General features: G+C 37.3%; 1 protein-coding gene across 1 annotated transcript in view; it reads right to left on the bottom strand.

Annotated features, from left to right (window-relative positions):
* COMMD10 (COMM domain containing 10) overlaps window positions 1-24,999 on the bottom strand; it is a 99,923-nt gene extending 74,924 nt beyond the window's left edge. The window contains exons 1-5 of the mRNA XM_062513361.1: window positions 24,968-24,999; window positions 24,727-24,817; window positions 21,811-21,921; window positions 19,921-20,076; window positions 2,441-2,551 (exon numbers count right to left, since the gene is read on the bottom strand). Coding sequence (XP_062369345.1) covers window positions 2,441-2,551; window positions 19,921-20,076; window positions 21,811-21,921; window positions 24,727-24,817; window positions 24,968-24,999 — 501 coding nt within the window. The remainder of the gene's footprint in view (window positions 1-2,440; window positions 2,552-19,920; window positions 20,077-21,810; window positions 21,922-24,726; window positions 24,818-24,967) is intronic.
* Window positions 25,000-25,743: the final 744 nt, after the last annotated feature.

Genomic DNA, 25,743 nt, shown 5'->3' with positions numbered 1-25,743 from the left:
ATTAAACATTTGAAAAAGTTGATCATTGTAATAAAACGCTGTTAATTGGATTTTTAATTGAAAGCTCCTTTTTTTCTCTTTCTCATACAAAACAATAGCAGCAACCAAAGCAGCCTAAACCACAGGATAACTTGGGCTGGAAGACCATTTCGGGCAGCCCACCTGATCCACCTCCCTGTTCACACTGGGGCTAATACAAGCATAATTCCACATCTGAGTATAAGCAAACAGGAAATCTGTAACAAAACCCAGTAAAAAATAGTTTAACAAAAATCACGGGCTCTGATCAAAGTTCTTGCTACTCACAAGCAGTGTATTTCCTGGGAAATGAAAATGTCACTAGCAGCTTAAATCACCTGAAAGAACTAAAAGAACATCTTACTTTTGCATTTCGATGGATTTATTCCTCTGGGACTCTGGATTTCATCTGAAGCTGACAAAATGTAGTCTATAAATATTTATACAGTATATAGCAGATTTCTTTTTATAACACACAAGTAACATCCATATAGTTACAGGTTTTATGATTACCTCTCCTGAAGAGATAATTTATATACTAGTTTTTAATGTAATCGTGTAAATAAGAACTATTTAAATGTTATTTAAGTAGAGAGATTTGTAGTAAACACTAATGTATTAGTATAATTAATTTTAGTTAGCAAATGTGAAAATAATATCCCATTTCATTTACCTTGTTCAGTATGGTTTTTATAATCATACTTTATTTTTCTATATATACATGTGAAACTTCTATTTTCATACACAGATTAGAAATGAAAACACTTAAATACTTCCCACAATGACTGACTTCAAAATTGATTCTGAGTATTATCTCAAAAATAAGCAAAGAACCAGCATGACAAAGAGCACCACTGCCCCCTAATGAACCAGACCATAAAAGCTGTTCTGTAACAGCATTTTGTCTTTCCTGAAAAAAGCATCACACAATTACAGCCATGAACTACGAAAAAAAAGTGAAAAAAATACAATCATTAACAATATATACTTTAAATACTTTATATACTTTATATATACTTTATATACTTTAAATTCATGCCACATTTCTGCACAAAAGGCACATACATAATTTTGTAGAGCAAAAGCAAAGGTATCTAGTAGCTATGATTTTCAGATACAATACTTAATGCACCAAGAAATCACAAAGATGCAAGATACACCAGAAGAATCACCCACACTAAGCAAATATTAGCAATCTAATGTATTAGGACGCAATCCCGTAATGATCTTCACCAGATTTTTAAATTTTAATGCCGGTACTGTGAGAGCATTAGTTTTCTTGTTGTACTGTTTTATCTAAAGTCTATTCTAGGCTTGTAATTCTCACAAAGTAATTCTGATCTTGGTATCTAAACATATCCACAAAAAGAAGTAAGAGAGGAAACAACAGAAAAAGTCCACTATATGAATTCTGTTTGTACAAGAAACAGAAGAACTCTCTGTCTTACATGCAAGTGACATTTTTCCCTCTATACTTTTTTAATAGTTTTGCCATGAGAACTGAATGTGTCTTCAAGGCTCACCCATGCAGCTTGGGCATAAAACTTTGTCCAGTTCCTGTATCTGCAGCAATGAAATGTTGACAAAATATACAGCTGCTGCAAGTCTTAGTGAGATGCACAAACATAAGCTGTGTATTCTCTATTATTTCACCATAAATCAGAAATTCCACTCACATTAGTAAAATTACTGTGAATTAAATGCAATGCTTAAGCAGTACTGAGTTCTGATTTCTCCCCTCAAACTCCTTACACTGAATTTTTCATAGGTAAATGTTCTGACAGACACCACAGAAGTGAAGACTACAATTTCTGTTAGCAAGATAAAGATAAAAGCAAATCATGTGCCTAATTTGAAACATGCTGGCTAACAAAAGAAACAGATTTTATGAATAAGAATTTATGCTCTTTAGTGAGTTAGGGTTCTGATATGCCAACAAGTTCACTAAAATCCTTGAACTTAAGACTTTACCTCAAAACCTCCAAATACTGGGTTTCTGTGGCCTCACACAGTGTCATCATTCATTAGCACAGAAAGGTTGCAAGTGATGAGCAATGCCTTACATAACTACACACATGGTAGAAGGCTGCAGCCTACTATGTATTAAAAGCATAAGAACCACAATCATATGCTATGTGATAAAAATAAACTACCTACTAAAACATTTTAGAGAACTAAAATAACCATATTCTCCTGTTACAGCCCAAAGAGCCAATAACACAGCTCTCAGTCTACTGAAAACTTATGCTATTGTGTCAGTATTTCACAATTTCAAGTGTTTACTATAACCTTTAAGAAATATAAAACAAAAATAATGACAAAAATAACAATAATTAAGAGTTGCAATGGATGCCCTTAACAGAACTTTACCATAAGGCCATCACCACAACTCATTCCAACTCTGCTGACTTACATTTCTTACCTTCAAATCTTCATTGCTCACTCCCAGCTCTAGCACAGCTTGAGGAGACTTCAGCTTTGCTTGCATTGACTCTGCCATTTGAAGATTAAGTTGCCATCCAATTGTTTCAAGCTATAAAATAAAAGTTTAGATGACAATCAGATGGTACAAAAGCAACGAAGTCAACTTTCAAAACTGCCAGAGGTCTGTGGAAGTGAACACAGTGTCACACTCTATAAATGTTAAGCATCTGTATATAATGCATTTCTCTCAAATTATACTGGACTCCAAGACAGATTTGCTTTTCTCTTGTCAAAAGTACCTTTCAAACTGCCAATGACCACTCAAATAAAGCAACTTCCTATGTCTTAGATCTGATGGACCCAATCCATAGAACACAACAACAGATCCAGAATATGGTAGCTTCCTCTTCTTGTGGAAGTTTATCAGCAAAGTTGAAGATTGAATTTCATTTCACATTTATTTTACTTTTAGAAAAAAGAAAAAAAAAGAACAATAAACAGTAAACCACCTAAAAATGGTGATTTCTTAATCCACAGACCTACTCATGTATGTAGTACCATATGCACATCTTAACAACAAAAATAATCCTGCTGTTTGAATCATTAATGCTGAAAGGACAAAACCCAGGTAAGCATATGAGCAATAGAATTTCTAATAGAAAATTCCAGGAAAATACATTTTCAAATGCTTTTTTAATCATCAATCTGAAATTATATATATATATATTTTCAAGCATTATTAAGGTACTGCTCATGCACAGATGAAGTACCCAACTAAAGAACTGCAAGGCTTCCACAAAATGATCTTCCTGACCCTAGTGAATAAAAAGAAGTGGAAATACAAAGTCTTATCGTCTGCCAAGATAATTTACACACAATTTCTTTTAAACTAGTGTCTCCCCTCTTCTAGTAAATATTGCAGCTGACTTCGTAAAAGTGAAAGTGTGCCACATCTTAGTTATTCTCTTGCCAATCTAAGAGCTAAATTCAGCTAAAATCATCAACAGAATAAAGCCACATCAAAGGACTTGTACTGCGAACAGCAATACATGCCCTGCATCCCACAGTGACAGTAATCCCTAGATGAAAGACAGGAAAGGATAGTTCAAAGACAGAACTTCCAAAATTTCTTGTGATTTACACTTACATACATACTAATGTTTGTTATATTTACTGCATTTATCTGTTCGCTGGATCAATAGCAGAACTATGTACCAAACACTGGCCACCACAAAACTAAGCACACCAGAAGGAAAATTATGTACCATCTTAACCACCAAGGCCAGTAAAAGATGGTTAGGCAGTTTAGTCAAGGCCACATTTAAGGAAAAGACACCATCTCCGACTGCCTTTGTGTGCAGCTATAGGAACAGAACAGCAGGAGAAACTTCAGCAGGTCAGCCTGCAGTCCATCAGCTGCTCTGCAATCAATGCACCATTCAAACTTAAATTTGTCATAATAATAAGGAAGTTTGTATTTAATCAAATCCATGAAAGAATGCAGACCACACAAAGGGACACAGTGAAGATGTTCCAAGTCCGGTCCACCTCATTTGGAGCATAGCTTCAATAACAGTAGGCCCACAGCCTATGAACTAGAACATGCTTTAAAGAAAAGTTACATAACTTATAAAAGCAAATGAATTTTTAATCATAATTCTGCCTTTATTTTCTCTAACTTGATTACATCTTGGTTAGTGAAAACAACAGTTCATAGCCCATCCCACCCAAAAGCACAGCACAATCTAGAGTGACTTCTGACCACACACTGAAGTCAATCACACCAACGGACAACTCTGCTATGTCCCTGTGCTAGTCAGTATTTTCCAGGAAATTATACCAGAATGACACAACTAGAAAACATTTTTCTCTCCACAAACTTCAACGAAATTAAGAAATTAATTATTTCAGGAACATAAAGATACTACCTAAAAAAAAATTAAAAATTAGGTTTTTATCAAGAAAAAAAGTACAGTTAAGTTAAGAAAATTGATAATGGTCAAGAAAAGGACTCAGATCCTAAGTTATGGGTTATAGTAGTGGAAGCAGCCCTAAGCAGGCAACAGTACCACCTACTGATGAAACACCTAACTACTAAAGATAAACACAGAGACAGTGAGCTCTGGAATGCGACAGCTCTTCATACTGCACTCACTATGGTTCAAACCATCTGCTCCTCAATTTAGAAAGGACTTTCTATCAGCTATTTAAACAGTTTATTACTGTAGTATGGAAACCAAGCCTTAGACAAGATAGCAGCCTACCCAGGATCATAAAACAATGCCACTACAGACAAAAACAATAACCAAGGGAGCCTGACTTTTAAGACTTTTCTGAAGCTGTTAAATACTGTATTCTGTGTAGCATGAAGAATAAACCACCAAAAGTAAAGAAATTCAAGTTTGTGTTTTTATTTCACTTTTAATACACATCTATTCCAGAATACTGTAGAGGGCTCAGAACAAATACACCACCATGTGGCAGCACACTGGCCTGAGTTTATAGCTGAAGAACAGCTGTAACTCTTGTTTTATATGGTTTTACCTTAAAAATTACTCTGTTTTCCTGTACAATTCATGTCTGTTTTCTGTTTTAAACACAGCATACAAGAATAAGTTTCAATTAATAAATAACATGCTGCTCAAGGCATCAAAATGGTCCATCTTCTTGAAAGAAAAATGCAGCATGAATCTGCCAATGGTTATGTTTGTTTACTTAGAACACATTCAGCATCCTGCAATGTCATTTAACCTTTTGAGAGTAGTGACACCTTTCTGCATGGTATTTGTGCCCAGGCAAAATATTTTAGTCACAAAGGGGTACATATTTTAGGGCAATTTTTTTCAAATATGAAAGGACTATAAAATTATTTTTACTTCTGGTATAAAACTTGTTATGGAAAAAAAAATATGGAAGAACGATACCAGAATCTGTGATATTCTAACTGAAAAGCACTTACTCGGGCAGAAGATAAGTATTTCTCCATACCTAGCATGAAAACAAAGCTGCGTATTTAGCTACTGTAGACCTTTAGCTTCTTTTCACAATTTCTTATCAGCATGTTAGAAATGTGAAAGCTGCCTTGTCACTTCAATACTAAACACTGTTGAAAATATACTGTTTATTGCTGTAAATCCTCACTGATATCTCCGGCACTTATTTAACTTCAAGGTTATGCTTAGAAAAAAAACACAACAAAAAGCAAACAAATGCAAACTGAAGAAAAGGGAGGGAAATAAACATAACCAATAGTAAGAACATATGAAGATGCTTCAGACCTGTTCCATGAACCTTTTGGCAAATAAGTCAGGGCAACAAAGATATGAGGAAGCTTTCAACAATGCCTGTAAATCCTCAGTTCTTGTGTCCATTTTGTTTCATTCAGGCTCCTGAAGAGATTACCATGGCACTCGGGACTAACAGACATGGAAGAACTCATGCAGCTCCCCCTTCCAGCACTCACTCAGTACAGGCTCTGGAAGAGGTAAGGTGTCACTGCCTGCTGAACCAGCTCTGTTATCCCTCATCCACAGTACTTCTCAGTGGCCACCCACAGCTGATCCAGCCAGGGCAGATCCACAGTAGAAAGCACCTAGTTGCCCTACTAAATGAAGATCTGATCCTCCAACTGAAGATGAGCAGCACCTTTACAGATAAATTGTAGACAATATTAGTAGTAATAATGCTAACAATAGTAGTAAATAATGCTAAATAGTAGAGCATAGTATTTTACACAGTAAGAGAAGATCATCACCAATCTAACATAACTATGGGAAAACATTTGGGTGAAAGTCACTCTCTTGAAAATCCCAGAGCATTAAATGTCAAGGCAGCCTTTACAGCTGATATAAAACTCAAGAATAATCTCCAGATAAAACAAAGTTCACACAGCCAAAATCAACACCCACAGAATCCACCATTTCTCTTAAGAGTCCACTGTGGTTTAACACACTCTCTTGTCTCTTCCCAGAGTATCTTCACCACAGTTCCTTACTTCCACTTTTTGCTGCCCATAAACATTATTATAAATTAAACCTAAATTGAAAAGAAATTCAAGATGTCTGTTACATAGGACAAGTTTCTATATAAGTTGTCAAAAGACACTTCTCTCAACTACACAGATATATTTATTTTACACTTTTCAATGAGAAATAAAATAAATACTCTTTGGCAAAGAAATTCAAGTTAATCATCTTAACTGTACAAGAACCAGGCTGTCAGACTCAAAATGAAGGACTACAACTCTGAGAAGGCAAGCAGAACAAATGCTAATATAGGCATGCTGCAGGGCTCCAACCTGAAAGAGCAAGGACAGAGCCCAAATAAACAAGAAACTAATGCTAAGAAATGGTTGGCAAAGACCTAATTTGAAGAAACAAAACAAGGGGAAGCACTGTGAAACAATGTGAAACAGGGACAATAAAATGGAATAAAATTTCAGAAAATAAGTATTCACCTAAAATTTCTGATCTAATTCTGCCAACTTCAGCCAAACTTCTGGAACAGGGTCTAATACTTTTAAAGGACAACAGAAAAAAGGGGCTTAAATACTCAGTCAGTACCAGAGGAGACAACGAGGACATTTCTCAGTTGGTCTTGGCTGATGAACTGAGATCACACCACCTGTCCGTCTCTACACCCATGAAGACTGGAAGTTGGTTTTCATTTTAAAGCAGAAAACTGGAATTTTCACGTAAATTAATTACTTGATTCTAGAAGGGTAATAACAAATCATTACAGAAACTACAGAATACCAGTATTACATGGCCCTCAGAACTCACTTCTTACAGCTTACTTCTTACCACAGTCCCAGCAGGATGCCATAACACCATTCTATGGCTCATCCCTGATTTGGCACCTGTTTGTCCCTTAGAAAACACTTTAAGCATAGACTCACAGCAAGTAAGAGCAACAACGAGTTGCTCAACACAGGAATGAACCTGCAAGAACAACACTACAGAAATACTGCTCAGACATATAAAATCAACAGCACTGAAGTTCTTATTACCACCAGGCATTTAGACAGTTATGAAACAGCCAATTACTTTACAGAACAAATTTCACATGTTATTTTGTTCAGGTTCTTGCTCTCCATTTTCCTGGCAAGACTTTCTGCCTTCAGAATACCTAGCTTACGCTAAATAGAATAAAATGTTATATTCAGAAAACATACTTGATTCAAAATACATGGACAATTAATCAGCGTTACAGGTTAAATGCTACTTAACAATCCATTACAGATAACCTGGCTACAGGAAAGAGTATGAAGATCCTGTCAAATCCAGTATTAGCCTCTCTGGCAAGCAAATGACCATAAACATTTCTACAGGCAGAGCAATAAGTGCTGATTAGTACTTAGCAAAGAGGACGAAAAATGCTGAAAGCCAGTGTTTCATCTTAAAATCTAAAAAGGGAGAAAAACACAATTCTGAGCTGAACTGGTTAACAAGCCTGGCAGGTAGAGAATGCAGAAGCAATTCTAAACTTGCAGCAAGTGTCCTGTAGTTTAATAATGCTTAGGAAGGAAAAAAGGCTATAAAAGCCCTGGATGGGAAAGGAACATACAGCACAGACAAACTAACATATCCAATTTGTAGAAACCTACTACATGTACAAGTGTTTTCAGTACAGCTTGAAGGTAATTGGTAAACAAAAGTGGTAACATTGCCATGTAATCATAATCTTTGAAAATCAGCTGTAAACCACAGTTTTTCAATAGTATTAGTTCAATTCAGTATCTCTTCCACTGTCAATGGGCTATGGTTGAGTTTGTCTGCTTGAACTTTTTTAAAGTAACAAAACTCCCCAACCACAAAGTTGCTGAGTAATTGTTAATGCCTTCTAATATGACTGAGGAGAATTTTAAACCAAACTGAGCTTGTGGCCCACATTCAGAATTAAAAGCCAGTAACAAGCACAAATGAAAATAAATCCTACCACTCCTTCTGCAAATTCAAATCTTGGCAGAAAACCAAGTGCTTCTAATCATAGAACTGTTTGTGTTGGAAGGAATCTTAACAACCATCTAGTTCCAACTCCCCTCTCCTCCACACACATGGATACCTCCCACTAGACCAGGTTAGGCAGAGCTGCATTCAGCCTGGCCTCAAAACTTCCAGGGATGGGGCATGCACAGCTCCTCTGGGCCACATGTTGCTGTGCCTCACCACCCTCACAGTAAAGAATTTCTTCCTAACATCTAAACTAAATCTACCCTTTCTCAGTTTTTAGCCATTTCCCTTCATTCTATCACTACATGCCCTTGTAAAAAGTTCTTCTCCAGCTCTCTTGTAGGCTCTCCTTGTGGGATCGACCCCTCCTGGTACTGGTGGTTGCTGAAAGACTTGATTAACACAGACACCCCTGCTCTTGGTTCCCAGCAGCTTCTAGCGCACAGAGTGCTGACTACATCCATCCTCAAAGACTACCTTCAGGATAGTTTAGGTGGATCTAGTTACTTCCATTCTCAGGAAGCCAGATTAATTTGAGGACATGCCAAAGTAGTGATACTGGCTTCATTTTTTCTGAGGTTTTTAAAAACTGCATAAAGGAAACAGAATGCCAATAACTTCTAATTGGCTCATTTTTTTACAGGTACCACAGAAAACAGTTTTCCATTAGGCTGAAGCCTAACAAACCCTTGCAGATAAAGTAGGTCAGTTACAGCAATACAGAAATTCGTGTCATGCTCCACTGGTATACAGATCCACCCATTTGATTTTCAAATAATTTAATCCTTACTTTAAGAGACCATTTAGTTCTGGTATTTGTAGTAACTTTGGTGTTACTGAATATCAGATTATGCTTCTCATAGCCTGAGAAAGAAACTGACATGCTTGAAGCTCTTTCTAGTAAGAGTACCATTATCATGCACAAGTGCACAGCACCATTTTTCAAAGTTACAGTCTCCTCATCTATTTCTACTAAACATGGTGTATCTGTAAGAGCATGCATCAATTCACACACAGCAGCTACTCTTGGAGGTGATATCAGTTTCACTACATCAAGGCTGGAGTGCTCCCTACTTAATAGGCTGCCTTAATTCATAGTTAAAAGTAAATATTGACATCTTAAGATTGCAAAGTCTAAACGTCTACTATTTTACTGTTAAGAATGAGTAACACTGTGGAAGAGTGCATGAAAGGGGGATGAAAACCCAATTTTCAGCCTATTCTTGAGGAAGTAGATTTCCCACAGCTGAAGAAAAAAGGAACTATCCTTGAACAGCCCCAGTGTGAGCAAAAACAATACCTTAAAAACAAAGCCTGACAAACTGAAAAAGTGCACTACATAGAATCACTGCTTGCAGTAATGGGGAAAATTAACAACTCAATGTCTCTGCCCACAGCTACCTTAGCAATGTACCTATAATGTCCCACATACAACAATTACAGGAGAGAAATTACATCTTATTTTAACAAATGAAATCAGAATTTTGTCATTTTATCTCAGATATTAACTCATTCACTTCAGTTATTTTTCCCTCCAATTTGAGAGGAATAGTCCAACTGTAAAAAATAAACATTTCCTGGAATAATTAAAACAGCTTTTTATGTAATTTAAACCATCCATACTATCCTAACTGAAACTGTTATGAACAGTGAAGAGATATTGGGATATGAAAAATATCTTCAGGAACTCTTTTTCTCATATTATAACAGTATTATGTACCACACTAACAACAAAACATTTAAAAATGTTGTCCATTCAATAAGATATTACAAGGAAATAAATAATCTACAACATAAGAAATTTGCTAGTGCAGTTTGTTCACTAATATTTTTTCAGTTGTACTAAGCAAATAACCTAGAGGAAAATGAGCATGGCCATCCTTTCACTCAGTTTAATTCTTGTAACAGTAAATGCCATACTTAATTCCTGCATTGAAGACAAAATATTCATCAATTCATTGTGGAAAACAAAAATCAAAACACTCATGTTTAAAGTCTGGAGATATCTTCCCCTCATCTTTCCGTAATTAATTAGACAAAATATACTAAGTCACAGTTAAATATATGAATAATTTTCATTTAAAGAAAGTATTGCAAGATATATGGCTAGTTTCAATATATTAACTATCCATTTTGTATTATGGGAGAGGACTAAATGTGTATTATATATTAAAAAAAACCCACTGGTCTACAATGCATTACTCTAACTTCTCACCTGTATGATCACACTAGCATAAAACCAGAGGAAACCATTAATTCTTTTCTCTAAAATTTACAGCTGGAAGTCCCAGTTACACTTATTATCAGCAAACTCAGCATTCCAGAATCAAAAATCAAAATTAGACATGACAATATCAATTTTGCCTGCTGTGGTGATGAAAATAATTTAGGAACCATTTAAGGGTGACAAAACATGCCTGACTATGAACACCTTCAAAAACTCTCTCCATCTCAAGAAAAGAGTACTACTGCAGAGGAGAGAGCAGCAGGATGTAGCCAAAAGTGTACTCAATACAACAGATAAATATTAAAAGAGAAAAAAGGGGCAAATTTTTAAGAGAAGGCAATGATTGACAGGCAAAATTTGCCAAGCACCACAGGTAGGGTCTTCAACACAGAAATAATCTGTAATCAGGAAAAGAGTGTTTCCTGTAAAATAAGCCCCAGATCAAACACCAAGCTTCTCCTGATGGAAAACTTAAGCATTGTTAGTGTGGGAGAAGACTGCACAAGCACACTGATTTCTATTCTCCATTGTTGCTACTTGACTTCGGTTGAATTTAGGTGACATGAATATCTTTGAAGGAAGTTCCGGATGCTGCAGCTCCTTTTCAGTAGGTCTCACTCCATAGGTGAGCAATACTGCAGTGAAACAGCTGGATTTTCATACAGCTGCATAAAATTTCTGACTGCAGTCTTTTATCACACTTTTAATAGCAATGGAAAAACTTTCCAATTTTTTAATAGAAAATAGAAAATAAAGTATACAGTAGTTAAAAATTTGTCCCTCTACTGGAAAAACATATTCAACTTCAATGCAAATCAGTACCCCCATTTCATAAATGGGTTACTGAGGCATTTTGCAGTTTCAGTGCAAAGTACTCTTTAACAGCAGGTTTAAAATTTATAACATTCATATTTTACCTGTATATATGAATTACAAAATGAGTGACTAGCATCTTCAGCTGACAGTACTATGCAAATCTTCAAATTAAACACAAGACTTGGAGCAGTCCTCATAAAACTGGTATGTAACCATCAACAAAACTGTAGGTACAACCACTCACCGACATAACAGATTCAGTACAATAGGTTGAAGATTTTTATGAACTACAAGTCTGTAGTTACAGTCAGTCATAACACATACGCACAGCCAAGTTAAGTAGAAGTGGCATAATTAACTACAATGACTCCCACTAAATTTTTAAGACTGGACTTTGAAACTTTAGCAATATTTTTGAAATGCTTCTCAGTCATGAAAGCAAAAGAAAGAAAGAATCACTGGATGGATCCTATCTATCTAGACACAATGCTACAATGCAATGTCAAACCAGAATCTGCCTTAATCTTGTAGATACTGTGAGGCCATAAGCAAATAGACAAACAAAAAAGAAAAGAAAGGAGGAACTATATTTTTCACCGGTAGACAAGAATAACTAGAAATAAAAGTGGCTGTAGTATAAAGGCAAGGAAAGAGTTGGATTGGGCTAGGCAGACAGACAGTGAATTTACAGAATAATGTAAAATATTGATCAAATGGAGCACAATTCCCAGGTGGGGGCAGGGGGGGTATGCGAAGAAAAGTATCTTAGCCTCAAAATAAGGCACTGCTATGACCAAGAGACTAAAAACAGGTTAGGTCAAAGATTCTGTCAAGTGATTAAACTAAGCGAGATAGAGACACTGAATGTGAAGAATCTTCACTAATGTGAACAAACGCATCACGCTTGATGCGTAACTCTTGGACTCCTTAGCATAACTTTCCCAAATAACTTCAGTAACTTAAAAAGGCAGCAAAAAAATTAAAATTAAGAGCAGCACTTTTTCTAACTCTGTAAACTGTTATTTTCACTGGCAATTAATGTTAGAAAAAGTAACAGGAGCAAAACAAAGAGGCTTACCTATCAGAGAAGATATTAAAGCATATTAAAAATAGATGAGACTAGAATCTAACTCTAAAAGGAAAATATGCACAAATTATGCACCTAAATCTACTTTACTAGTGAATATTTAACTAGATTCTTAATCTAAAACTAGCTGGAGGTTAATTTCTTCTGATTTTCCATTTTTATCTTCAAGGATAAAAACATTTTCCTCTTCAGCAAATTTTACTTAGCATGTATACCAAGAAAAGTGGTATTTTCAGATTTCTTTGTTCAAATATTCAAATCAAACCCCCTCACCTCTTTAACCCTGAAAATCAGGAAAAAGACACACTCAAATAACAACCAGTATGCTTCAAAAGGAAGGATACAAAAGAAAGAATATGACATGAAATTGGTAGAATAAAACTAGTGCTAAGTTGCAACTACTTCAAAAGACTTTCCCCTAATTCAAGTTACTGCAAGTTTTCATCTTTAACTGATTTTTACTGATAAACAGCTAGCCTGAAAGCAAACAGAAAGAGACTCTATGACAAACATTAGAAACAGCATTCCAGTTTCAAAGACCATAGCATCTGCGGGTTCACTTTGTGCAAAAGGTAAATGTGCTATTGTGCTCTATCTATGGCAAATCTATGGGCACTTTTATTAAGTCATGGCTGACTGGTGTTTTTATCCAGCAGAAAATATAACAAGATTCAATGGAGGAAAGATTAAGTTGGACAGTTTTCAACTGGATATAAGGGAAACATTTTTAGTAACCATAAAAAAAAAAAACAACGCAGAAGTTACCTGTCATTTCAAGCCTTGAAATCACAACCAGACCCTGTTCCGAAAGCTCTTCTATATACTGAGGAAAAATTATGGTTTGTACTACACAGGAAGTTACACAAGACAAAGACAGTATTCATTTTTATAACCTTTTAAAAATGCTATTTTGCATGTAGGAACAGAACAAAACTTACAGATATTTCCAAACATTCTCAAAATGTACCTTCTTCCAGCCTTTATAACTTATATTTTCTTGGTAGAAGACGGAAGAGGGCAAGAATAGGAATCAACTCATTAAAATATCCTTTAAGAAGCAGTATCTAAAAACTGTAAACCATTAAAATTCCACTAACAAAGCTGAGTGAGTGAAAGAATAAGACTCAGATACGCTGTAGTGGGTGATTAAAATAATCTCATTAGGTATAAAACTGAGTTTTTATTTTTTATTTCATCATTTGCAGTCTTTTTGTCTCTGTGAGTGTATTGGCATCACATAAGGCAAGCTGGTTCACAATCCACTGTGACAATGCCCACAGGCACAAAACTGGTTTTGTGAACTCAGCTTGTCACTCTAAGAACAATTAGTTGATCAGATACTAACAGGAAACTACAAAATTATTTCTTACAGTTTGAGTAACTTTTCTCCTTATTTTGTGCTCTTCTGACATCAGAAAAAAAAATTCTGTCATGACATACACACAGAGCACACCAATTCTCTGGTTTTTTTTGTTTTTTTTTTTTTTTTGCATAACCACAGGATGCATGTGTTTCAGCATATTTCTGTAGATGCGCCAGCATTAGCAGAGGGAATTTAGCATATTAACATTACATATACACCCATTAGCAAGAAGGCCAGTTTCTGAGAAAATCACTTTCAGAGCTTTTCCCATATGGCTTCAAGTAGGCACTGAAGATACAGAACTGACAGCTCTGTCAAGAATTTTAGGTACATAACTTCACTAGCTGCATTCCCACGCATCATTATATTAAGCAATGCTGTCTGAAAGCTATGAAAAACTCCTCTTGCTTGGCAACATAGGACCTTTTTCTTTTTCTTGCATTATATACATTTTAAGGATACCGTGAATAGTTTTCCAAAACTAGAAAGCTATGAAGCACTTAGCTTGATCTGCCTTTAAAACAGATTTGCGCAGAATACCAAAACACATAGAGAGAACATAATATTAGGGGGAGGAGAAGTGAAGAAAAACAACAAAACTGAAATAAAACTGCCGTAAGAATTCAGAATGAACCCTATGAAAAATATAGCTCTTCTTTGCAGGGAGGAAAAAAATACCTTTAATCTGACCAGTGTGCCCTCATTTCTAAACTTATACATTACCAAGAAAAGACTAAAACAACTGGATCAGATTGATATCAAACTACTATCACTGGCCTATCATTCTAAAGGCCAGATTAAGAATATGTTCAAAGGAAAAAATTATAAAAATACTATCATTTTTAATTTACTAGGATTGCATTATCATCAGCAGAAATAATATAATAAAGGCACTGTCACATGAGTAAAGACAAAAAAAATCAATTAATGCAACAGCAGAATATATATAATTAATAACTGCACAGCTGACAACTGCCAACAATTCAGCAAAGGAAAATGAAAAGATGAAGAAATACTATTAAACAGTATAGCTTTGTTTCAACTGCACAGTTTTTATTAATCTCAAGTCAGTAACATCCCTATCTACTAAGCAGTCTGCACAAAAAAATTCAAAAACTTATGCTCTAAAAAGAATAGTTTTTCTCAAGCAATTAGAAACAGTATTCAATATGCCACAGGAAACTTCACCTAATCAGTACTCTAGGAAATACTTGTTTTGCTGCTCTAACAAACACAATTTGATTTGTCATTCTAATGAAGAATCAACCAGCACATTACATTACCACCTACACCTCTTGCACAGAACTGACAGATCCAGAACTCAGAATATTGCTTTTTAACAACCTGTGCTTTGCAGGCAAGAAAAAAATCAAGTTTAAGAGAAATAACAAGTCAATACGGACAAATTATCTGTAAGAAATTATTTCTCATAATAACTAGTGGTCTTGAATCCAAACCTGAACACTTCTGCAAGCCAAAAGATGCACTGGCCTACTCTCAAAAATGGCACAAGTCAATTTTTTTAGTTTTATTATGAAATAACAAAAATTGGACACTCAGTTACCCACTGGTTTTGACCATAAGCTAATCAATCCCACAGGTTCCAATGTTTTCTTAATGTGTAAGAAACCATAACCCCAATAAAAAAAAAACCAACTGTCTGCCATTTTTTATTGTTTTGAAAGAGCAATGGAAAATTACTGCCCAACGCATCTTGTGCACATGACAGAAAATACTGTACTGTCAGCATTTCAATACTTTTGAAACAACCTCTAAGTACCATGCATCAGGGAAGACTTAGAATTATTTTGCCACACACATTTTAATAAAACACAATATAAAATTCCAAATAGCTCTTTCTTAGTTACATCATAAACTCTGTCTTGTGCATGCGTGCAGGGACACTGTGTATGTGTTGGAATAGAACTAGTGAGACCTCAGTAATGTTAATCATAACCTTATTCTGCATTTGGATCCTCACAAGCAATCCCTTTACACATCCACTAAAGCCGCTTTAAAGAAAATTCAGAGTTACTAATGTGCAGGAAGCACATGGTAAGTGAAAGTACCAAAGAATCACATATGAACTAAATTTTGAATTCATATGTAGTGCCACACACCACCTCAATAGGTCAGCAACAGACCCTACCAAAAACACAGTGATAACCAAAAAGCCTGCATGTATTTGTAAAAGAACATGAAAGAGAAAGAAAAACCAATCAACAACCAGCATTCATAGACTCGTAGAACAGTTTGGATTGGAAGGGACCTCTGAAAATCTAGTCCAACTTCCCCAGCATGGGCTAGGAACATGTTGATCACTAGATCATCTTGATCAATGCCCCATCCAATCCTTGGAACACTTCCAGTGACAGGGCACCCACAACCTCTCTGGGAAATCTGCTCCAGTGTCTCACCACCTTCATCAAGAATTTCTTCCTTAAATCTAGTCTAAATCCATAATCCTTCCATTTAAAATCGTTGCCCTTTGCTCTGCCAGTACATGCTCTGGTAAAAACTCTCCATCTTTCTTGTAAGACCCCCCCCCCTTAAGTACTGAATGGCAATAATAATGCTTCTTTGGAGCCTTCTCTTCTGCATGCTTAACAACCCCTACTCTCTCACTCTGTCTTCACAGCAAAGGTGTTCCTGCCCTTGTATCCCTTCAATGGCCTTCTGTGGACCCATTTGAACAGATGTGAGTCTGTCTCATGCTGAGAGTCCCTCAGCCAGCCCTTCATGCAATACTCCAGGTGAGGTCTAAGAGCTGAGAGGAGTGGTTAGTACACCAAAGTGTTGTGTTACCATCTGGAGGGACTTGGTCATGCTGGTGTGACAGGAATCTCATTAAATTCAGCATGACGAAATTAAATGTTCTGCACTGGAGAGGACAAGCACCAGTATAAACTGGATGCTGTCCAGCTGGAAAAAAGCCTTTTGAAAAAGAACCTGAAGTTCCCGGTGGACACCATGTCGATCATGATCCATCCTGGACTGCTCTAGGAGGAGTATTGCCTACAGGCTAGGGAAAATGACCCTTGCCCTGCACTCAACAACAACGGTGACACCTCACTTGGAGTAGCATAATCTGTGCTGGGCTTCACAGTATGCAAGTCATGTAGATACTGGAAAGAGGACAGCAAAGGCCCCAAGATGATGAAGGGATAAGAGCACGTCACATGTGAGAAGAAGTCACAAGAGAGCTTTTTAACTCCTTATGTAAAGGAAAGCTATTAAGACTGAGCCAGGCTCTTTACAGTGATGCCCAGTAACAAGACAAGTGGCAACAAGCTGAAACTAAAACATGGGAGACTCTCTCTGAACACAGGAAAACATTTAGGCACTTCAAGGGTGGCCAAGAACTGACAAAGGGTGCCCAGGAAAGTTGTGGAATCTGCATCCTCACAGATGCTCAGGTGCTGTCTAGACATGGTCCTGAGCTACTGAGTTTAAAGGTAGTTCAAGGTACCTCTGCTTGAGCAGAGGGGGTGAAACAAATTCACTCCAAAGGCTCCTCCCAGCTTCAACTATCCTGTGATTATGTTGCTGAAACTTGTGATAATATAAATGCCATATTTTCTGCACAGAATATTGCTTTTGGAAGAGAAGTGAACAATGTAAACTGGGAATTTATATATGGCCATGTAAACAAATGCTGATATAGAGGGCATACTAATTAGTTAATATGTTATACCCATACTAACGTGTTGAAGAAGGTATTAGTAATTCAATACAAATCTCTTTTTACAAATAAGTTAATATAATCTCAATCAATATAAATACCTGAATTGTATATCTAATCTAAAAAGCCATCACCCTTTTGTAAATATTTTTCAGGATTATAACTATTTTTTAACTCCAACTGAAGAGATTATGATGAACATTTACAGAAAATTGGCTAGTTCAGCAATGTGCCACAAGTAAGATAATATTTTGCCCACTGTTTTCCAAGGTACAGAAAGGCAATACAGAAAATACATGAGATATGCTACATAATATTGAAGGAAACAATGTGGTCACCTACTGCATTTGTAACATATCACAGAGATTCAGAAGATTATAAGGACAAGGCAAGTTGTTCTTCCATGCCAATGCAATTTTACAAACATTTTACTTCTTGCTAGCAGAATAAGTTATTTATTCAGCAATTAGTTTTGTGAACTTAATCTTACAGGAAAAATCTCACGAACGTCAAGTCTAAAGGACTAATACCTCAGAGACTTTCAAAACAAACTGAGAAAGCAAATTCAAGTTCCAGCTTAAACTGATACTCAACCTGTTATCTGGGCAAAAAAGCAGGAGGGAAAATGATGGTTTAAGTATATGTAGGGGCATACACCTGTATTTAAACCTGCTTTTCCACTAGAAAACAATAAATGGCACTACAGTATTTTTGCAGTTGCTTTCCAGCAAGCTCAATTAAAAATGACAGTTTAAAACTTCTTTATATGGGATGTAATATAGGAGGAAAACATCACTGCATTAGCAGATGGTGCTGAAGCTAGAAAGAACCTCCAAAACCGTAACATGCACTAGAAACATTTTACGTTGCAGGGCTCACAAAAGTTGAGATAAGTAAAAGAGCAATGTCATTCCCAAACCAGGTCACAGAAGAACCACTGGTATGTATGATACAAGCTGGAAATGGAAGAGGATAAAAGGTGTTTTTATTAGTTTCTCATATGCTGAGGAGCCAGCAGTAGAAGATGCACTAATTCATAGTCTGCCTGAAGAAAATTTTTAAAGACATCTGTTTTGTAGGCTGTCTTCAGAACTGCCTTCCATTTTGCACATTACTCTCTGTATGTTGGAAAGGTTACCTTTCATTATTTCACTTGGTTTTCAAATTACTTACCTCCTTCAATGGACAGTCATACCTGTCTCTATACTTACTGTACCACTAACCATTTAAACTTTGGGACTTGTACAATTGGCATTAGTAACATTATTTAAAAAAAAAAACAGAAAACCAAAATATCTTGCTGATTTTTTTTTGCACAATTATACTATCAGTCATTTACCCTGTTAAATTAATAAGTTATTACAATTTTGCATATCAGAATCCTATAAGTTTTGTGCCCAAAATTACCCAGTTTTACAAAGGATCAAGTTTAAATACTTTGGAAAAAAATCAATTGTGATGCAATTAAAAATATCTTTAGTCTGTTCCATAGATATACCTCATCTTCTCAAAATGTGAATTTTACACATAAGTGAAATTCTAGATTTATTTAGAAGTAAGCAGGCTGGTACAAATTATGTTGTTCTAGTTCTCTCCGTGCATCATGTATACTTAATATAGACAATTTATTTTCTATGTTTATCTTACTCACCAAAGCATTAATTAACAAACAATCTTATCCCAGCAATGATAAAAATAAAGTAAGATTAATTTAATCATGTTTCACAATTGTTTTGAAAAATGTGATCCTGGCTGACACTGGTGCATTCTATATATAATTCCTTACTATTTGAAGTGTTATTATGAATCAACAAAATTATGTTATTACACCTTGTCATAGACATAGATGTCTATGTCTAAAGATACAATGAGACTTCCAAAGCATGCAGCAAGTTTTAAGTGTCAATAGGCATACAGGAAAAAAAATTATGTACCATCACAGAAAAACACCACAAAACTGTAGTAAGTATCTCGGAAAACTGACCATGCTTACAAAACCAGCTTACAAAATTAAAGATGGCAGGAGCTCAGATACAAGTGCAGAGAATGACCAACTTGATGAGCTCAATCACCACAAATGCTCATGAACACATTGTCCCCGGGCCATGTTGCAAAGCCTGTTCACAAACAGTATGCAGGTAATGTATTAATAGTGCAAGACAGTTCCAGCAGTTACAGGAGCTCAGCTAACATTTAACATCACGTTAAGACAACAGAATTCAACTGTCTCAATCAAATTTATCTAGGACCTGTAAGTGACCTGGTTTGTCACAAACTTTGCACCTTAAACTCCTTGCTTTAAACGGAACTAATACAACTCTATTCTCTCAGAAGAAAAACTACACACATTACCTTCTGAGGGGTCAAAACCCTCTGCCGGAACTTTTCAATCGTATCTTGACCTGCAGCTGCCCATGCACTAGCAAATGCTTCAGCTTTGTCTTGATCCAGGTGAATGCTCTGTAGCTGCTGTTGCAACGAAGCCGGCTTCAAATTGTGATAGACTGCCTGTTAAAGGAAAAATAACTGCTATTGCTAAGTGCTGTTCTACAAGTCATAGCAGATATGTCTGAGCACAAATGGCCACTGTGTTCACACAAGATGTTCCTAGGACCTTCACTAGGGGAACTATATGCATCCTGTTCATCTTAACCCTCTTGGTACATGGAAAACTGCCAACTATCTCAAAATACAGTGTTACAAATTACTCCTCTCAAGATAGACAAACTACCAAAAAAATGTAGACACAACCCAGGTCAGTAGATGTACAGGTTACCACTCTACATAATGGCAAAGCAGCAAACAATGAAAAAAAGATGGGCTTTGAAGCCAATTGTGACCATCAAGGAAGAAGAACTTTTCCAAATTCACACTATTCAAGCAAACCTTAACTACAGGGTAATATTCTGAAAAACCAAGAACAGTTTGCCTAAACTGAGTGAGTTAGATATTACCCCCCTACTAGCATCAAATTTTTCGTGGAAGACATTCTGTATGGCTCTTCACTTTCAAAGCAATGTTAAAGTAGTGTCACCTCCAGGTCCAGTTAAAAAAAGAAAGAACATATGTGGCAAAGACTGTATGGGAGTCTTTTTATCTATAATGCCTCCACTGACCAAAGGGGTGTTAAAACAATTATTATCTGACAGAACAAGCAGCTGCTCCAAGAAGCACAGTTATTTAGCAGGAAAACAGAGCTCTCATAAAACATGTAGTCCACCTGGGACTCTTTTTTTTTTTCACAGAGCTAATATTCTTCCTTTTTTTAATGCAGAAGAAGAAAGAAAATAATTAACTGCTTTTTCTGTTCATCTTCCATAATTATAATATAAATTAAGCAGACTGAGGAAATCTGGACAAGGCAGTAAACAGGTAATTCTGCTGTTTTGCTAAGACGAAAGTTAAAAATTCCAGTCTGGAGGTGACCTCAGATTTCATTTTGATTTTTTGGTGGATGGGAGCTACGAGGAAGACTGTTTTATTCCTAATGCAGTGGAATGTGTTAATTAAGTGAACTGATCATAAACTGACATATGTAAGAAAGGACCAGATTTAAATCCACCAAAAGACCATAACTATGTATGCCCTCTGCACAAGATTCCACTCTTCATACTTGCATGAAATGGATGGATAACATCATGTGCTTAACAATTTTTAAAACAGTTACCATATTCACAGGGTAATACAACAGCTTCTCAGCTTTAGCAGAGGTAGACCATGGAATCAGAAAACCTTTTCTGTTTACAAGGTGACTGCACCATTCTCTCATGCACTCCTCCAAATACTCGAGCTACATTAGTTGTGCCTGTTCACCTCAGTACAGACTGCTTCTGTGCATGAAAACTTTCCACAACTGACTCTTAAAGTAACTTGTGTTCAGTAATTTTATCTAGGATTTTCCTCACAAGAACTTTAAAAATGCATGGCTGGCTTGATACAATGAATAAGAGAGTACACTGTATCTCATGATTATCAAGAGATCTCCTGGAGTCATGCAGACCTCACTTCTACTGTTAATATTTACATTAGCTGAAAAAGCACTGCACAAAGGGGACTAGTACCATCCAAATCAGAAGGGCACAAAACAAAAAGCACTTAAATCATAACCCCAAAACATACAAAATATATTACAGATATATTTCCACTAATTCCTTAACTTCACTGTCATATTTTTGAAATCTATAGCTAGATTTAAAAACAAATACAAACATTTATCAGTGCCTAATGGTGAAAACAAAATACCTGCTCCAAAATGAATGACACAGTTTCAAGAACCAGATGAAGATCCTGTTTTTCCAATGAAAAAGCTACTTGAAGTTTTTCTTCCTCCTCTTCACTGAAGGTACTTTCAGCCTGAAGCACAAAAATATTTAGTCCTGACATTTAATTTAACAATGAACATACCTATTAAAATAAAGACCTTTCTCCTCATCATTATAAATGCAGTGGCTATCCACTTTTTTCTAAACAGAAATTACAAAGCAAATGCAATTCCCCTCACTGAAAATCAAAATTAAAAGCCAACACAGCACCACAGAATTACATACATCAGAAGAAAAAGCTTTCTCTTTGTATGTCATAGACACTACAGAAATATTCCTCTTTCAATTATCACATCATCTTCAACAACCTTTTATAAATAAAAATAAGGCAAGTACAAAGTGCATTACTTAAATCACACTCCAGAAAACAGAACATAAAACTGTATTTAAGTTAATTATGTATGTTCCTTCCATTCTGGATACCCTTCTAAAAAACACCCATGCTATTTCAAAGGAAATAAAGGCCTAACACATATTTATTTTGAAAGTCAAATTTGAATCTGTAGCCAGCTGTGTTACTGAAGACAATTGAGAATGTGCTGTACCTTTAAAATTACTGCAGTTGTACATATTATACTACAGCAAATTAAGAAGTAATTTAAAATGCAGATATTGTCTTCTTTTAAAACCCAATTACTAACAAACACCACATTTAGACCACTTAGTAATCCAAGACTGCAAAACCAGACAAGCAATACAATTTAGCTGTCCAAATTAAAAAATGAGGCAATTACACAAAACTTTCAATGATCACAACGACTGTAACAAGAGTATCAGAATGGAAACATTATTTGAATCATTAGTTGTTAAAAGGAAACACAGAGCTCCCAGTGTCTGCATTGTTAAGACAATGAAGTTCATTTCAAGCTTCCAGCAATTTAACTAGTTAGTTAGGTGCTTTAGAAAGTAAACTATTCATGAGATTGAGTAGGCTGAATTACAACAACCACTTTCACTCCTGTAAATACCAATTAAAACTGTGAAGAGCTATTAAAATGCTAAGGTGTAACAAAAAAGAACAAACCAAACAAACAAAAAGTTGGTGATACATTCCAGTTACCAAACCGTTAATATCTATACAAAACAACTGAGAAAACTCTCTGCAATAACAGCAGCATCCAAGCTAGTGATGTTAATAGAAAAAAAAAGCAGTTGAATCAATTGAGTCTTTACAGCTCCACACTTACAATCTTTAATACGTTTTCATTTTTTCATGCTGTTCCTGTTACATTTTACCATTTAGTCTATATGTATATGCATAGAGAAAACAAATTCTGTGTTTCTTTTTATACTTTTTCTAAATACAAAATAATGGAATAAACAAAATCTGCCAGCGTAAGACAATGAAACTAACAAAATTATTTCTGGTGTAAGATTCATTTTACAGTGACCCCTGCAATATTTACATTTTACAATTTTACAAAAATTTTACTTTGTACAAAGTTTAAAGTTAGCCTGCATTTGACATTTGAGCACTGTAAAATGAAACTGACTCCTGATTTACTTCTTTTTTGTTTTTTTTTCTTTCTGCAACCAAAAACATCTTCTGAAAAGACAACAGAAATATTCACTAAAAGACTAAAAGCTCTGGATTTAATTTTTATCCGCAATTCTGTGAGCCTATTTAGTTGATGGACATGCACAAATGCAAAAAAAAAAAATTAAAACACCTGTTTAGCATTTCCTCTGCACTGTAAAATGTGGAACATATAACATTTTCTTAAGAAAATATGTTCTTTGATGTTTGATGCTTGCATCCTTTCAAGCCTAATTAACAGGAAAGGTGATTTAATGCATGCAACAGAGAGCAGCTAACAAGCTCTAAGTGATGTGCAGTTTAAGAAAGACAAATTAATTGTTGGAAGAATTGCCTTGTTAAGGTTTAGGGCTTGAGATGAGTCAGTGACCTCAGACCTAAGGGAGGTTAACAAAACTTGGGAAGAAGGATGTACCACTGATGGCAAACACAAAGAATGCAGAATTTATGGGCATCAAGGACATTTAGCAGAACTCCCAAGATAAGGGAGAAACCGATAAAGCCAACTCAGCAACTGTGCTGAAATAAGCTCTGACTGGGTAAAAGGTAATTCCTGCAGGGGAATCTGCAACCATCAGCTCACAGAACACCAGCCCAAGAAACCCACTGGCTCAAAAGAAGAGAAAGACTGAGCATGCAGACTAATTAGCATGGGAAGTGAGAGAATCATTAACCAGTAGAAAACAGAATATTATCTAATTAAAACTATATAACTTGTTACCAATGAACACTAGAGCCTTTGCTAAAATACGTAAATGGGAAAAAGTTTTGATGGTTGGGGTGCTTGACTCGGGGAATACCATTGAAAATCAGGCCTGCACTTTCTGAAATAAATAACCAACATCTCGCTCGAGTGTGTGATCACTGCCTTTTTGCAAACCGGATAGTAAATCCTGTTCTTGAGGACAACATTCACTGGGGCAAAGGAGTTTGTGCAACAGGCCAAGCAACTCGCTCGTCCCCGGGCAGGCACCAGCACCTGGAGGCAGCGGGCTATAACAAGCATCACTCCTTATCATGCCATTCACTCTCTCACACCATTCGCTACCGGCTCTTATTCATCACCCCGAAACAGTTCTGAAGAATTAGTGATGAATAAAATTAATATCTAAAATCTTTGAGAAGGGGCGGGGGGAGTGGGAAGAGAGGGGGATGTTCAGGTCCCTCAGCCGCACTGCCCAAGCTCCGGCCGGGCCCGGCCCCGCGCCCTCCCAGCACCGCCAAGCCCCCGCTCCCGCCGAGCCCCACCCAGCCCAGCGCGACACGACCCCCAGCCGGATCCCCCCATGCCCCGCCAACCTTCAAGTGCAGCTTCTGGAGAAGGCGGGAGAGGAGCCGCGGAAACCGGCCCGGGTCCACGGCGTTGAGCAGCGACACGGCCCTGCGTATGCTGGGAGAAAAGAAGGAGGACGGTCAGAGGGGCCCCGCCCCGCTGCGCCCCGGCACCGTGGCGGGACTGCTCCGCTCCGCCCCGGCCGGCCGGCCCGGCTCGGCGGGGCAGCGCGACCCGGTGGGAGCGGCGCGGCCGGAGCGCCGGTACCTGTCGCTCTCCGGCACGACGGGCGCCGCCATGGCTGAGGCCTAGGCCCGCCCCCGACGGCGGCCTGGCCGGGCCAAGCGCTGCCGCGCCGCTCGCAGCGAGGGCAGCGCGAGCCCAAGGAATCACTGAATGAATTCGGTGGAGAAAGACATCTGGAGTCACCGCGTTCCAGCCCATCATCGGGCACCACCCTGTCAGTTAGACTGCGGCACTGGAGTGTCACGTCCAGTCTTTTCTTTGATACCCCCAGGGACGGTGACTCCAGCGCCTTCCCGGATAGTCCGTTCTAATGTTTAATCACACTTTCTGTGAAGAAATTCCTCCTTAGATCCAGCCTTAACGTCGCCGGGCGCAGCCTGAGGCTGTGTCCTCTCACCCCGTCGCTGGTAACCCGGGAGAAGGTGCGGACCCTCAGCTGAGGGCGCTCCCTCGGGGCTGAGGGAGCGCCCGGCGGGGACGGGTCCGACCCGCCCTGGGGTCCACCTGAAGGCAGCAGGACGAGTGCTCGTCCTTCAGAGACATCCCTCAGCCCTCACTGTGTGGCAGTCCTCAGCGCCTCAGGCTCCATGAGGACATTTGTTCCCATGTGGGAGTGCACAGTCAGCCCTAACACACCTGCCATCATGATCCTTGTTTGCAGGCCATGAACCTGTCCAAGCAAGCTGCCACCCTTACAGCAACAGCAAATTGTTCTGGAGGCCATGAAATTGTGGAATCTAGATCATGGAATCAAAATGCAGTGACTGGCTGCACTCCCACGTTCCCCAAACATCCTG

The sequence above is a fragment of the Cinclus cinclus genome, chromosome Z, assembly GCF_963662255.1.
Source record: "Cinclus cinclus chromosome Z, bCinCin1.1, whole genome shotgun sequence".
Taxonomy (NCBI): Eukaryota; Metazoa; Chordata; class Aves; order Passeriformes; family Cinclidae; genus Cinclus; species Cinclus cinclus.
This window is presented reverse-complemented; position numbering and strand designations above follow the sequence as displayed.